We start from the raw sequence: 15,815 nt of genomic DNA, 5'->3' as shown, positions 1-15,815 counted from the left end.
GTACAATGAAATTATATGTTACACACGTGTAACTTCTATTTGCCATTAACTGTCTTGGTGTTGTCTTTTGGCTGGTGTGTGTTGTCTTTTAGGCTCATGTTGGTCAGCTCTGACTTGTCTGTCAGGTCAGTGTTGTGGGCTCTGAGAGGCTGGCCTGTAGCCTGAAAAACATGGCTCTTTAATAACAGAGTAAATACGATGCTTGTATACATCCCTGTGTACACTTTGCTTATTTCCTCAACACTTTGTTTGCGTGTCCTTATCAGCTGCACTGGGGTTTCTTTTAAGGCATTGCAAAAAATTTTTTACTATTTCATTTGAAATGGGATAAAATAAAATAACTAACCCCACAGTGGTCAATTTTCTTTTCTTTTTTCTTTTTTAGTAAAGATCTAATTTTAATAGCACACAATTAAATAATTTGTTAGACTGACTTTTTTGCAGTGTGATGGTGATTGTGCGTCGCTGTCGCTTCTTTTCATGCCCCTGTGGTCGCTGAGCTCAGGAAATCTGCTGTGTTGCTGTGACCAGACTGACCTTGGTTATTTTGTGTTCATTTTTCATTTCGGAGAGTCACTGAAAACACATGATATAAAAAAGTCTGCTTCTTTTGGCTGACAAACCTTTACCTTCAAAATGTTACCTTGATAGTGTCTTTTAAAAACTGAAATCCAGTCATTAAATATTTGACGCTTCCCTACATTCTCGAACTTTAAAAAACAGTCGAGTCCTTCAGCTTGAATAAAATATGAATTGTGAAGCTGAGATTAATACGTGGGCCTGGCAGCAGAGATTTTCTGAGGTAAACATTTAAAAATCTAAATCGTATCGGCTCACTGGCTGTGAACTGACTTTGTAATCAGTCAGTGTATCTCCTGTCATACACACATCATAAGTTTCTTCATCACAGCAGTCACCTGAGGCAGTCGGCTGCATGAGATAATGTGTGACATGCTCTTCACGTCTATGTGTGGGTTCTTTTGGCCCAAGGATCACATCACAAACGCTTTAACACCTAAGGATCCCAAACACACATTAGACCACCTGTGTTTTGTTCAAGGCTTCACCTCTGAAATTACCTTTGTGTTAGTGTGTTATTTTATATTATTAGTATTGACTTCTAGAGTACAGTTAGAAAGAGAAAATCCAAAACCATCACGTCATGGTGATGCTATACAGTAAAGTAAATGTGGGAAAATGAAGCAGAATGCATGAGGCCTGAAACAGAAGGGAAATGGCAGGAATGGGAGAGGCAGCAGGAGAAGGAAAATCAGATTTAGGCACATGCAGGTTGGAGGCATGGAGCATTTATACAGCACTGAGTGATTCATGGTGAGGGGTTTCAGTAATCTGATTATTTGGTGTAACAGACCCGATGATTGCAAATAAAGTAGAAGTGAATTGCCAGGATCTGATTCACAGCTCTCATCTCTGTGATAGAGCGAAAGAATGACAGGAAGGTTGGAGGGAGCGGTAGTGAAGGGGAGTGGAGGAAGAAGGAAAATGGATTCCAACCTGACGCCAACGTGAACGCACACTGGTATAGACTGAGCTTGTTTAAGGAGGTGCAAGATTTTTCATTTTCTGCCCAATGTGGTCAGCTCATGGCTCATGCTGTTGTTGCCTCATTACTCACACACACTAACACACACACACACACACACACAAAACCAGCACTCATTCACAAATAGTCAGATGATAAATGCACATAGAAATCTGGTTTAGTGAAGCAGTGGTGTGGAGTCATGAGGAGGAGGAGGAGGAGGAGGGATGCAGGTGGAGACTGTGATCAGTAACATATCATGAACACACTAGGGCGCAGAAGAAGAAAAAACTGATGTAAAGGAGTTAACTGTGAAATGAGAAATGGCTTCAAGCTGTGATTCAGTGACAGTGCCCGGAGTAATGTCAGGCCTTTGTGTTGCTGCCCAGACACTTAGCGATGGGATGCTAGATGAGAATCATCAAATTCTTAAAAGGGACTCAGGTGAGGGGGGAATCCTGAGGTGTATGGTGAAAGGAGTTGAGCAGAAAATAATGGGAACAGATGGAAATGAAAAACAGCAACTATATGAAGATGTTGGGAAAATAGGACTGGGAAGTAAATAGAGAGGAGGCTGGCAAAAAAGGAAATGATCTTATCTGTTTGTGAGATAAAAATCTAATGCAGTGCGTCATTCACACAAACAAAGAACACTGGCTCCTGATGCATCGGCACAGATCCACAAGTCTGTAGGAGAGGAGAGGAAAAAAAACACGTCTCAGTACATCTGAAAAGGGCAGGCGTATCTTTCAGCAATTCAGTATAATTAAACCACTTGAGAATAGCAGCTCAAACAGATACACAATTTTGCCGGTGACAGGGGTGGAGAGAGGGTCAAGAGTACAGTACATTCAGTACATTACACAGTATTTCCTCTTTGGGGCATTGGAAACATCTCACTGTGCAGGTCAGCTGCATTATACTATCGGCTGATGAATGAATTCGGAGGTGGGCGTACAAACACTGACACACATGGAGACACACACCACAGGAGCTTTCCTCTGAGATCAGACAGGCAGACAGCGGAGCTCGTGGCGAAGTGTGCTCGGCTATGAATGCCTGCCAAACTCACAGTGTGGGCGAAGCTCGACTGTGAGGAGTCTGACATTTTTAGCCTCTTACAGAGGGCAGGTGAGCCAATGAATGTAGTATCGTATTTCCTGCACGCGGCCTTGTGTCTTGCCTTGAAGTGATTGTTATATTTTTTACAATGCATTAAGATATGTAACCTGACTGGGGCTTTTAGTGCAACTATATCCTGATATCAAGGACTTGTGGGTAATGTTGGAGGAACAGCTGATGTTGATGAAGTATCTGTGTATATTTATGGTATTTCTCTGTATTTCAGTCCATAACTTTTGGTGGCATTAATGTGTTTTGCAACAGTATCTCTGTATCATTTGTTGAGTTTTTATGTACCCTGAAAAACTGTGTTGATCCGTATATACGTGCACGCTCTCGTCCTCCTCTCGTCCCCTGTTTGACAGTCCTCCTTATTTATTGCAGGCCGATGCAGCCACCAGCTTTCTGCGGGCAGCTCGTTCAGGGAACCTGGACAAGGCTCTGGATCACATCAAGAATGGACTCAACATCAACACAGCTAATCAAGTAAGATAGTTTCAAGTCAGCTTACTGGAAGAGCTATCCAAAAATCTGTGTTCTGTGCCACTCACAAATTTCAATAAATTAAATTGTGGCTCATATAAAAACAGCTACAACATTTAGTTAGTATTCACAGTATTTAAAATAACAGCCTACACAACAGTGCCTTCACACTATATCCAGTGTTACTCTTTTGTTTTTGTTTTTTAAAAGATGATAAAATTCAACTTAAGCACTCAGTGCCAATCATATATTCCTCTCTTGTTGCTCCAGTCAGTACATGAATGTTGGTGTTGGTCTTTTAATTTACATGGAAATCCAGTGGCTGGACGCAGCAGGTCTGTGCATGTTCTGTGGAGGAGTCAAAATCCATTCTGAAATAAGTGAAATAGAAATTAAATGTGGATACAGCAGTCTTGAATAATAATAGAGAAATATTAAATTGTCAGTATATAATAAAAAATGAAATATTACTACTGAACCCATGCTTATCATAGGAGCAGACCAAGGCAGGAGAACTTTATTGCTTGAGTTGTTAATGTTACTCCGGAGAAATTTCCACTGGTACTGTTCTTGATAATATCTTTTATATAGGAGGGCAGAAATTCATTACACTTTATACGCTCTTTTCCTTGAAACCACCTTCCAATTCATTCATTCATGCCCAGGGCCAGTATATTGGAAAAAGTAAATAGTTTTGTCAGGTTTCATTGGTTCCTTTACTCAGTGCCCTCTGGCTACCTTTTGTTCTGAGCAGGAAATATCACACTGTGAGAGCCACTGCTGTCTTTGGGATAGCATATGTGGAGTGTACCCATAGTTAGACCACTACCCCACACCTATTGCTAAGACCACGACAAGCAGAAAGTAGAAGCTTAGCTGATAACAAATAAAAAAAAAATAATAATAATAATAATAACAATAACATTAACATTAACAAATCCATTGATAGAAGTATATTATGTGCTGCTGAATTGGATTACTTTTTCATTCAGTGGGCAAGTGGCTCATTTTATCTGCCAAGGGAACTCGTAAACTCACAATAAAGAATTTAATTGTTAATAAAAATAAATGAAGAGATGGGTAAATTCACCAAGTTTTTGCCTCTTGTAAAAATGTCTGGGAGAGTGTGAAACCATTTATCACCACACTGTGGGAAACAAAAAGACTCCCTTGGCAAAAAGGTGACAATTATCAAACAGGTCAAATGGAGAGTGGTACTTTGGGTACTTTGGAACTTTTATTCCACTGGGAAAGAACAAACTGTGAAAAGTTTGGTCTTAGGCTTTAGAGGAATATTTGAATGCAGCACAGACTGTAATGAAATTATCATGCTGCCATATCAGCAAAGGATTTAAAATAAAAGACCGAAAAGAAAATTAACAATTCACAACCTAAAGACCTCCTGATTCTCTGTCTTCGCGTGAAGTGGGGTACATAAATAATTAAGTATAATAGATTATAGTTCCTTCAGTCTTCAGCCCTACTGTCTGCTTTCTTACACCTTGTTGCATCATGACCACAGCACAACAATTTCAGATAAGTGAATATCGTGAAGCATGAACATGAAAGTGTGAATGTGAATGTGTGTCGGTTTGGACTCATTCGCTCGTCAGTATGCTGTTGTGTTAAGGATGGCTGTGGAGTGGGAGTGATGTTTGGTAAATGAATGGACAAGTTTTTATACACAGACAAAGCACAGTCAGATGGAAGTCTGAGCATCGAGAATGAACGCTCAGCTAAGAGACACACACACACATATACACAGAATGAGACAGGGAAGATAGATGACAACTGAAATAAAAAGGAAGTACGATTTTCACAATTGCACAATTTTCAAGGGTTGTTAACATCTTTGTATTAAGATTGTAATCAACTGAATAATTACTACTGATATGATCTACAATAATTGCATTTCATACCCACAACCCTGTGACAAATTGTAGACCTTAAATGTGATTTTCTAAAATAATTCCTTGTGCATTTCCTTACGCCGTTCTTCATTTATTTTTTGCCTTTTTGTGTACCAATATATCGATGGCTTTTTACTGAGGACTGAGGCAAGGGCAGAGATGGTATTTTTATATGTGATTTATGTGATTCTGCAGCAATAACCTGTCCTTGCTATAGCTGCAGGCTCCTGTTGGTGTTCTCGCTCTCTCTCTCACTCACTCTTTCCTGCCCTCTCCCTCTCTTTGCCTATATTTATTTAAGTATTTAACTACCTACCATTGTTGTGCTGTTGCCTGGTGTGATTGTGCGTGTATAAATGCATATATCTCACAAATGTAGGCGTTTGTGGAAGGAGTGTAAATGAGCACTGAAGGTGTTAAAAGCAAAACTGAAAATCACAATGTATCTGCTTCTGTTTCGTGTGCACATGTAAATGTTCACACTCTGCGTTTTAACTGTGTGTGTAATTTACACTGTGTGCTTCCCATCCCTCTGCGCATGCTCGCAGAGAGGCTGTGTTGCCCATTGGAATTGAGTGACACTGCAGTATGATGGGAAGTCTGAGAGCAGTGTGGATCACTGAGACTCCTGGTGGCCGGATCGGTTACAGCAGGCAGTTTGCAGCTCAGACTCCACTGAAGCAAAGTGAAGCCAGAGAGTTAAACAGACCACTGAGATAAAACAGTTGTCTCCCAGCCCCCTCCCCTCCCTGCTTTCCTTCTCACTCATCAGTCTCATCATTTTGTCACAACTGAGTCCTCCCACTGCCGCTGTGGCTTCATCAGTTATTTTTAGAGATACAGTAAGTAGACGAGTGATGTTCTGCACAGCTGGAGAAAACGGGCATATGTTGCTCTGCTCACAGGGGCATGAGACCGAAGTGTGTGCAGTTTGTTCCTTGTACTTCTTCATTTTCCATCAGCAATGTGGATGCATTTAAAACATGAACACTCAGGCCACTGCACTGATGGCACATTCTGAAAGGTCATGACAAACTTTTATGTTAATGGTAAAGACCAAAATAATCAAGACAGAGAAGAGGACACAGGTGGTTGGCATGGAGGTATAGAGATTTCTGTGAGATATTTGCACAGATCATTAATTGATTTAGGGAGGAAGAATGTATTACTCAGCATAGGTGTGTGCCAATCACACAAACTGGAAGATTATACCATTACTGAAGCTTTACACTGAAAACCCTACATTTAAACAGTTCAATAGCTTATTGCTATAAATGACTAATACTTTGACATGATTTGGCAGTAACTTTTCACAGTGTTGTATCCTAGATGTTTCCTCTGATTCTAATGTGACTAAATCACTCTGTTTTCTCCCTAAGAACGGTCTCAACGGGTTACACCTGGCCTCTAAAGAAGGTCACGTCAAAATGGTCCTGGAGCTACTACACGCTGGCATTGAGCTGGAAGCAACCACCAAGGTACTTATAGAGAACAAGCATACTCTCTGTATGCTTGTTCTCTAAAATAGCATTTCATACTGAACTGAAATCAATAAAGCACTTTGACTGTAACACCTCCCTAACAGCTTTCTTAGCTTTAGCTAAATTCAGGGCTAGTTCAGTCGAATTGCAGCTATGGTGACACTGCAGGCAGCATCCATGAGCTAAACTAGCACCTAACACCTGTAACCACAAACACCTAAGGAGTGTAAAGAGTACTTTCTGATTACAATAAACTAGATGTATTTCAGTTCTCAGTGTAGAGATCTAGGCCATTGGTTTGGAAAAAAATTCTTCTCATTCATTCTACTTTATTCTCTTGCCGTCCGTGTGTGTGTGTGTGTGTGTGACCTCCAGAAAGGGAACACTGCTCTCCATATTGCAGCACTGGCAGGGCAGGAGAAAGTGGTGGCTGAGCTTGTCAACTATGGTGCCAACGTAAATGCCCAGTCACATGTGAGTCACCGCAAGCTGTGAGCAAGAGAAGAGTGTGTGAGAGTGTGTGCCCACTCTGTGTGTATGTGTGTTTTTGTGTAATTCTCTGCTTGTGCACCTGCTAAAGAGTTGTCCATATATTTACATACAGTCTCTGTAAGGATGAGCATGTGTGTCCTTGTAAAGATAAACACCTGTTAATTATTAATTTTCCCCAGGTCAGCTGTGTCTCAAAAACATGTATGTATGTGTGTGTGCGTGCATGCGTGTGTGCTTTTTTTTTTCTAACAGCACATCTTGTAAAATGCGTTGAGGCCTATATTAATGTGTGTTTGTGTATTTGTAACTGTACATACTGTATTTGTGCCCTAGCAGAAAGGGTTCAGTCCTCTCTACATGGCAGCACAGGAGAATCATTTAGAGGTGGTCAAGTTCCTGCTTGAGAATGGTGCCAATCAGAGTCTCCCTACTGAGGTACACGTCTCTTCAAACCGCCTGTTTGATTGTGATGTCTGAGGTTGCACTGATTGTCCATGCTGATGATAAGTAATTAGATCCTTAAACATCAGTGGAGTACATCAGTTAATAGGACGTTGCATCTCTCACTGTATCAGCTCAAGGAAATATTATTTTGCATGGTTTCGTATTCACTTTCTTCCTCTTCTACATCCCTGTTCTTGCCTTTCCACCGTTTCACCATCTCTTTCACTCATCCGCTCCCTTCTCAGGATGGCTTCACTCCCCTGGCCGTAGCCCTCCAGCAGGGCCATGAAAACGTTGTGGCGCTGCTCATCAACTATGGCACCAAGGGCAAGGTCCGCCTCCCCGCGCTGCACATCGCTGCACGAAACGACGACACTCGCACCGCCGCAGTGCTCCTACAGAACGACCCCAACCCTGATGTACTCAGCAAGGTATGCTGTCACTTTCTGTGTCTAATTGTTTACTGAGTGTGCTACGACTGATAAGAAAACTCTCCAATCAAATATCACTAAACAAAAACGCTGTTTATTATAGACATAACATTCAGCGCGCACTGTTACAGAATTTTTGGGGGTGTTGTCTTATTGTTCTGTTAATCTTCCTTTATGTCCCGAACTGTTATACTATCAGTGTTATGCACTTTCCAACCTTGCTTTTTAATAGTGATATAAATAGATTGTAATTATCCATATTTACACTCTTGTTCCCGCACCCTCCCATTGTGTCTCCCTCTCTGTAGACTGGTTTCACACCTCTCCATATTGCAGCCCACTATGAGAATATGAGCGTTGCCCAGCTGCTGCTGAACAGAGGAGCCAATGTAAACTTCACACCCAAGGTCAGTTTATCTCAGCGGCAGGATCAAACATGGCACCTTAAAGGAAAAATGAACATTTTTGTGTGGAGAGAAGAATGGTATCAAGGTTAATACAGGAATATTAGGTTATATTTTCTCTATACATGTATTGTTTTAACTGAATTGTTTCCATTATACTTTTGTCAACACTTATGTCAGCTAACATTTTTTTTTTTACCTCTGCTTCTCTAGAACGGCATCACACCCCTTCATATAGCCTCCAGGAGGGGCAATGTGATGATGGTCAGACTACTGCTGGACAGAGGAGCACAGATTGATGCCAAAACAAAGGTAGTTTGTGGTATTTTGTCACTAATGCATGCCTTCTGAGTATCTGTTTCCCTTTTCCATTTACTTTACTTCTTCATCTCTTTGTAGGATGAGCTGACTCCTCTCCACTGTGCAGCCAGGAATGGTCATGTTCGCATTATTGAGATCCTGCTGGAACATGGTGCTCCCATCCAGGCTAAAACCAAGGTAGATGACTTTAATGAAGTACTGTTGTCACTGTGACTTTTGAAATAAGGTGAATTCAATTAATGTTTCTGATGATGTTCCCAAGACCATCAGAAAATTAACAAATAATAAAACAGCTTGCTAGAAGCTTATACACTTTCATCCAACTTTGGATAATTAGCTAAAATCAAGATGCCTGACAGATTGGTCTGTTTACTGAGCATTTTAAATCTGAGCCTCGTCAGCAGTGGATTGATTATATCCCCGCTAAGGACTCACTCTCTGCTTTCTTGAACATAAGAAACTGAATCTTATTGATTCAATGTGCTGTGTACAGCTTGATACATACACAGGACAACAGTGACAAATCTATCTCCATCTCCTCTTCACTTCCTCTCTGTGTGTCCCACTCTTTGTCTCCCACAGAACGGTCTGTCCCCCATCCACATGGCAGCTCAGGGGGATCACATGGACTGTGTCAGGCAGCTACTGCAATACAACGCCGAGATTGATGATATCACGCTGGACCATTTAACCCCTCTTCATGTAGCAGCCCACTGTGGTCACCATCGCATGGCCAAGGTCCTACTGGACAAGGGGGCCAAAGCCAATGCACGCGCTCTGGTGACTAACTGCTTCTTTAAATGACTGAACACTTTGAGATCATCACTGTGGGCCTACTGTTTTAAAGATGCTTCATTGATTATTAAATGATTTTTATAGTTCAGGGTTTACACTTCAAACTTACAGATAATTTGTCACATTTATCATCACTGTATTGAGACAATTGCGAAATCCACATACCCCTGTAAAATTTAAAAAGAAGCTAAGTTAAAAAAATATATATAAATATTGAAAATGATTCGAATATAATCACAATCTTTGGTGTATAAGAGAAGACATAGCATTTTTTTGAACTGTCTTTTGATCAGAGGGCTTTTGGATTGTACACACTCGTAGTCTGGTTATGAACTATTTTCTCTGTCTCCAGAATGGCTTCACACCTCTCCATATTGCTTGCAAGAAGAACCACATGCGGTCCATGGACCTGCTGCTTAAGCACTCCGCTTCCTTAGAAGCTGTCACAGAGGTGAGACGATGTGACCCCAAAGGACGGAGTCTGAATATAAACAAATATTCACTCTTCTGGTGTAAAGGAAGAGTTTTCACTCAAGTGGCTCTCATAAAGCATTCCTTGACTTTTGTAACAAGTATTTTTCTGGCTTAATTTACTACTTCTTCTATCTACGTTTAAGGTCAAGCACTGGCAGGGCAAATCTGGTGCTGTATTTTTAAATTCCTATATCCCCTGTCACATGTCAGTGTCATCTGTCTTAAAAATGGGACATTTGATCGATTGCCAGTCATTCAGATGTGGCTAATGAAATAGAATGTCACTCGATGTCTCTGTAATGCATTCATATCTCTGTCTGGTTTTTGTGTTTGCAGTCTGGTCTCACTCCTCTTCATGTAGCTGCATTCATGGGTCACCTGAACATAGTAAAGAACCTGCTCCAAAGAGGGGCTTCACCTAATGCTTCCAATGTGGTGAGAAGCACTTTTTCTTCCCAAAAACTAAACCTAAACACGTCATTTTATTTTTTTTATTTCTTTTAAATAACTTTCCAGCATTGCCAGTTGAGCGAATTAACAGTCTAAAGTCATCCATGTCAAGATGTGTTACAAAACTCTCTCTCTCTCTATTCACATCTTTAAGAAAGAATTAATTCCACACTGAATTCAATAATTCATTACAGGAGAAGATTAATTCTGTAGGTCATAAATTCAGCAATTAGCCATAGATTCTTCGAGTTTCATTTTCACCACCACAGAAAGTATGTGCTGTTAAAAATGATATCACAGAATGAGCTTTAATTATTTCTGGATTACTGAAATTAATAGAATGATCTGAACCATGAGCCCTCAAGCAGGTGGATTTAAAGATGATTTGTCTCAATCAGAAATTTGTATAACTGATAATAAGTAAGTATCAAAATTACAAATTATGTTTTTCTTTACAAATTAGAGTAGGAGTACTTCAGTGGACAAATGTAACAAACATACATTAATGGATGAATGAATTTTAAATCTTAGTACAAGTGACATTCTAGTATATAATTTGAGTGACTTGTTTTCTATGTTTACCTACATCAGAAAGTGGAGACTCCCCTCCACATGGCCTCCAGAGCAGGACACTGTGAAGTTGCTCAGTTCCTGTTGCAGAACGCAGCACAAGTGGATGCCAAGGCCAAGGTACGAGCTGATGTAGTCTTACTTCAGTCGTCACTGTTTGTACATCTGTATCTGTTGTTGCCATTCAGTATTTTTTGAGGAGGTCTTGCTGCCTTTTAAACTGTCAGAAAAGTTAAATAAATTCCACCTCAAGTTCATAATGAAGTTAGCATGTGCCATTAAAACATGAATCAACCTCTTCCAGGATGACCAGACACCTCTACACTGTGCAGCCCGTATGGGCCACAAGGAGCTCGTCAAGCTGCTCCTTGAGCACAAGGCCAACCCCGACTCTGCTACAACTGCGGGCCACACCCCCTTACACATCGCTGCACGTGAAGGTCACGTCCACACCATTCGAATACTGCTGGATGCTGGAGCACAGCAAATCAAGATGACGAAGGTAGAGTAGAAACCAAGGCAAAGGAAAAAACTGGCTGCACCTGGATTGATTCTCAGTTAGTGCAATAATATTTCCACCTTAAGTCGTCTACATGTAGCAAAAAAAACTTTTACATATCTTTTACATTGAGTTTAGGTTCTTCTTCTAAACTACATGAGTAAATAAAGTGTACAATAGCTGTTGGATGTTTGGTAAACAGCTCTCTGTATGTTTTTCTTTCTTTTGAGCAGAAAGGCTTCACTCCCCTCCATGTGGCCTCTAAATATGGAAAGGTGGACGTGGCAGAACTACTTCTGGAGAGAGGAGCCAACCCTAACGCAGCTGGGAAGGTGAGACAATCTGCGCTCCCTGTAGGTCAGATCCCTGAAGTACCTACACAAAGACAATGAGGCTCTCTTTATAAGGAGGCTGTGAGGAGCAGTTCAGCCAGAAAGCTTGACCTCATAGAAATGATTGTAGGAGATCAGCTGATTGATAGATTATCATGTCATGTGTTTCATATATACATGTTTCTGTGTGGTTTTTTTTCTGTATGTGTATGTCTGTGGGTTTATATATGTGCACATGTGTATGCATGTGTGTGTGTGTGTTTAACAGAATGGTCTGACACCCCTTCATGTGGCCGTCCATCACAACAACCTGGATGTTGTTAAACTTCTGGTCAGCAAGGGAGGATCTGCACACAGCACTGCTCGAGTAAGATGCTCACATATGTGTGCACTCGCACAGGCGGGCCTGCGCGGCATGCCAGCCCGTCGCTGACACAAATACCGAAACAGGTCAAATGAGTGTGTGGTACCTAAACATACAGTAATTTACGTGACAGTCTTTGTTCTCTGAAGCACTCTCTAAGAACAGCACTCGAGTTTTAGTCTAAAATTAGACATGAAGAATGTGAAGAAAAGCGATGCCCACTCTTGCCTGTGTCTGTATGTCCTTGTTTCTCTCTGCAGAATGGCTACACTCCTCTGCACATAGCAGCCAAGCAGAACCAGATGGAGGTGGCCAGCTGTCTGCTGCAGAATGGGGCTTCACCCAATGCCGAGTCCCTCCAAGGCATTACGCCCCTACACCTGGCTTCACAGGAGGGACGGCCTGACATGGTGGCTTTGCTCATCTCCAAACAGGCCAACGTTAATCTGGGAAACAAGGTGTGATATTAGAATGGATCAAAACGTATTAGTCTTGCAGAGTTAGATTTGATTCACAGAGTTTTTCACCCTCAATTATGATTGTAAGAATTTTGGGGAGGGGGCGGGGTTCTAAGGTTATTAGACTATTAGACCATATCATATCCAAAAAAATAGATATACCATAAAAATTCTGTTTAATGACGACATATTGCTCAGATCTCCTGTTGATTCTTCCTGTCTTTCAGAATGGACTGACCCCTCTGCATCTTGTGGCCCAGGAGGGTCATGTGGGCATCGCTGACACATTGGTCAAACAGGGAGCGTCCGTTTACGCTGCTTCACGGGTAAGTTACACCATCTCCACTGGTACACCAAATGATAAAGAGAATTATTATAAGTTAGATGCGTTAAAAGATGTCAGATGTTACTGAATTAGCTTATTCCACTTTGTTGATGGAAAATTTTAGTGTCGAGCTTTGACTGCACGACAGTCAGAAATCCAAGCAGTTTATTAGAAGGCATCAAAGAAGCTACTGAACAACCAGCTGTGTCTCTTTGTCCACGTCTTAGATGGGCTACACGCCCCTTCATGTGGCCTGTCACTATGGCAACATCAAGATGGTCAAGTTCCTTCTGCAGCAGCAAGCACATGTGAACAGCAAGACAAGGGTAACCTATCTCCATCTCACTTGCGTTACATATTTGACCATAACTTGTACTCCATCTGGGCCTTTTAACTAACTGTGTGTTTTTGTTTACTTGTGTTTTTTTTAACCACCAGCAATTAGTTGACCGCTATGAACAGATTGGTTGGAGCAGCAGTGGTACTAGCTTTAGGTGCCAAAATCATAGACGGGAACACTGTGTTTCTTATTTTATCTGACCATCCTCCCTCTTTGTTTCCCCAGATGGGCTACACGCCTCTACACCAGGCAGCTCAGCAGGGCCACACTGATATTGTCACCCTGTTGTTGAAACACGGAGCCCAGCCCAATGAGATTACTTCGGTGAGGCACTTGCAGGAATACCTTCCACTGTTATCCCGTCCACTGTTATCCTTCCTCTCAGCACTGACCGGCACTCTGATTTCTCTGGGGAAACGTGTCCTGTAGATAACATGAAAACAAATAAGCAAAGGAGTCTTTGCAGGAATCCCTCTGAGATGATTTGTCTTCCTTGATTCTCCTATCACATGTTACGTGACATGACTGAAATGATGGACACAATTAATTAATAAAAGCAATCGAATACACACTTAAAGTTACTGGTTAACAGTTGTATGAGAAAATTATCTGCCAAGGTCCTGTGAAGGTTCACAGAGCCACATTCATATGACAGCTATTGAACACCATGATCAGACAAATGTCCTTTTGCCTTTAACAATGTTTATCATCTATTAAAAATTCTAAAGGGAGATGGTCACTGTACTGTAATGCAGCCATGAAGTGCATCACCTATGAACTATAAAAATCAGTGTAAATATTTTTGTCATCTTTCTCTGTGTAGAATGGGACATCTCCCCTGGGCATTGCAAAGCGGTTGGGTTACATCTCTGTCATCGATGTGCTGAAGCTGGTTACCGAGGAGTCGGTCTCCGCGGTGAGCAACACATCATGCTCTTGTTCACATGGTTACACCAATACGCAAAAGAAGTGGCCTTGACAAGCCATGACTCAGATGTTCAATAAAATCATTTATTTGTCGTGATCAGGTTCATTTTCCATCTGTTCTCTTCTCTTTCTTCTCTTTCTCGCTCCTTCCTGCATCTCTGCCATACCTCTCTCTGCTGCAACCTCCTTCTGCTCTTCACAGATCACTACAGAGAAGCATCGGATGAGTTTTCCCGAGACAGTGGATGAGATTTTGGATGTTTCAGAGGATGAAGGTAGGCTATCTGATTTCACTGTGCTTAACACAGCAACTGCACAGCTTTGATTACTCATTTTCAGCTCTGACTTTCTATTTTGGGTAGAAGAAGACTATTTGGGAGGTACACTGACATATCAAAGTACCACAGTGAATTTAAATATGTATATGTATACTGTTTATAACGCCCTTTTCCATTTGTTTTGTAGGGGTTGCCCAGCTAACGTTAGGTAGGATTGTGTCTGTATCTCTGCCTTGTCCGGTCCGGTGGCTAGTGAACTTGTGCCTTCATTGCAGTTGTACTTTCTCATTTTCTCTGTGCGTCACTAATTGTCTTTCTAATCAGTTCCTCTTGAGTCTGCTCTCAACTCCAGCCCTGTTTGCTTTTCTCTGTCTTTATCTTCTCTGTGGTTTCTTTCTCCCTCCTGCTCGGAGATTTCTTTACAAAAAAACGCGTCTGTTTTTCATCAGCATGTAGTCACGACATTTTCCTTTTACCAGCGTTCAATGCACATCTGTTCGTGGTCTCATTATTGACGGAACTCCAGTGTCTCTGCATTTGAAAGACAAACGGCTCTCTTCCAATTCACAATTGCAGTTACTCCTGCCTTTTGCAGCCTAATTGATCAATAAGCTCATTACACACATGCTGTGCCCCAGCTGAGACACGCGTCTGTAAACAACACACACAGTTGCTGTTTATGCAGTCGTCTTTTTCTGCTTTGAAGAAACTCAGAATTAAATCGAATCACTGTAATTTTTGCAACAAATTTTAAAAGCATTTTCACCTGCAAGCTTCATTTTTAATCTGTTTTCTGTTGTACTTGTTTAATTGTGTCGCTTTTTTCTTCCTCACCATTTTTGTTTTGGTTTACCTGTACAGCTTGTACTAATTAATGTGTAATCGTCAGTGAACAGCAGTTTTTTGAAGTGGTTTATTTACTGTTGTTGTTATGATTTTTATTTCAATATCATTCCTCCTTAATAATTGAGGTATTTTCTCCTACACAGAAACAACCATCACCACATGTGATTTCATCTTTAATGGGCATGCTCACTAAAAAAGCTGTCACCAGGTGCCTTGCAGTTTGCCGTCCATGCAGTGTCCTAAACTGTGTTAATATCCACTGTCTTACCAATCCTCTTCTTTCACTCCTTTGGTTCCCATTGGCTCCTAGTTGTTGTTGGTTTGACTCCATCGCTTGGACTAAATATATCTGAAATTGCTTTGTGGCCATTTTTTTCTGTGGTTTCATGAAGGTGAAAGGATGACAAGTACGGTGGTCTAGAAATTATCACTTCCACCTGCAGAGAATTGAATTAAGTGACATTATTTTGATTCAAGTGGAGACGCCAGCCTCAGTTCAAGATACTGTCACTCATAAAAAAAAAAA

At 41.2% G+C, this 15,815-nt stretch overlaps 1 protein-coding gene across 1 annotated transcript in view; it reads left to right on the top strand.

The window, feature by feature from the left end:
- The window catches only part of ank1b (ankyrin 1, erythrocytic b), a 59,779-nt gene that overhangs the window by 25,340 nt on the left and 18,624 nt on the right, over positions 1–15,815 (top strand). The window contains exons 2-23 of the mRNA XM_041058705.1: positions 3,050–3,151; positions 6,438–6,536; positions 6,915–7,013; positions 7,368–7,466; positions 7,721–7,906; positions 8,215–8,313; positions 8,524–8,622; positions 8,710–8,808; positions 9,214–9,411; positions 9,779–9,877; positions 10,237–10,335; positions 10,942–11,040; positions 11,225–11,422; positions 11,653–11,751; positions 12,020–12,118; positions 12,376–12,573; positions 12,801–12,899; positions 13,126–13,224; positions 13,464–13,562; positions 14,062–14,154; positions 14,368–14,440; positions 14,631–14,651. Coding sequence (XP_040914639.1) covers positions 3,050–3,151; positions 6,438–6,536; positions 6,915–7,013; positions 7,368–7,466; positions 7,721–7,906; positions 8,215–8,313; positions 8,524–8,622; positions 8,710–8,808; positions 9,214–9,411; positions 9,779–9,877; positions 10,237–10,335; positions 10,942–11,040; positions 11,225–11,422; positions 11,653–11,751; positions 12,020–12,118; positions 12,376–12,573; positions 12,801–12,899; positions 13,126–13,224; positions 13,464–13,562; positions 14,062–14,154; positions 14,368–14,440; positions 14,631–14,651 — 2,455 coding nt within the window. The remainder of the gene's footprint in view (positions 1–3,049; positions 3,152–6,437; positions 6,537–6,914; positions 7,014–7,367; positions 7,467–7,720; positions 7,907–8,214; positions 8,314–8,523; positions 8,623–8,709; positions 8,809–9,213; positions 9,412–9,778; positions 9,878–10,236; positions 10,336–10,941; positions 11,041–11,224; positions 11,423–11,652; positions 11,752–12,019; positions 12,119–12,375; positions 12,574–12,800; positions 12,900–13,125; positions 13,225–13,463; positions 13,563–14,061; positions 14,155–14,367; positions 14,441–14,630; positions 14,652–15,815) is intronic.

This window comes from Toxotes jaculatrix, chromosome 16, assembly GCF_017976425.1.
Source record: "Toxotes jaculatrix isolate fToxJac2 chromosome 16, fToxJac2.pri, whole genome shotgun sequence".
In the NCBI taxonomy this organism is placed as follows: domain Eukaryota; kingdom Metazoa; phylum Chordata; class Actinopteri; family Toxotidae; genus Toxotes; species Toxotes jaculatrix.
This window is presented reverse-complemented; position numbering and strand designations above follow the sequence as displayed.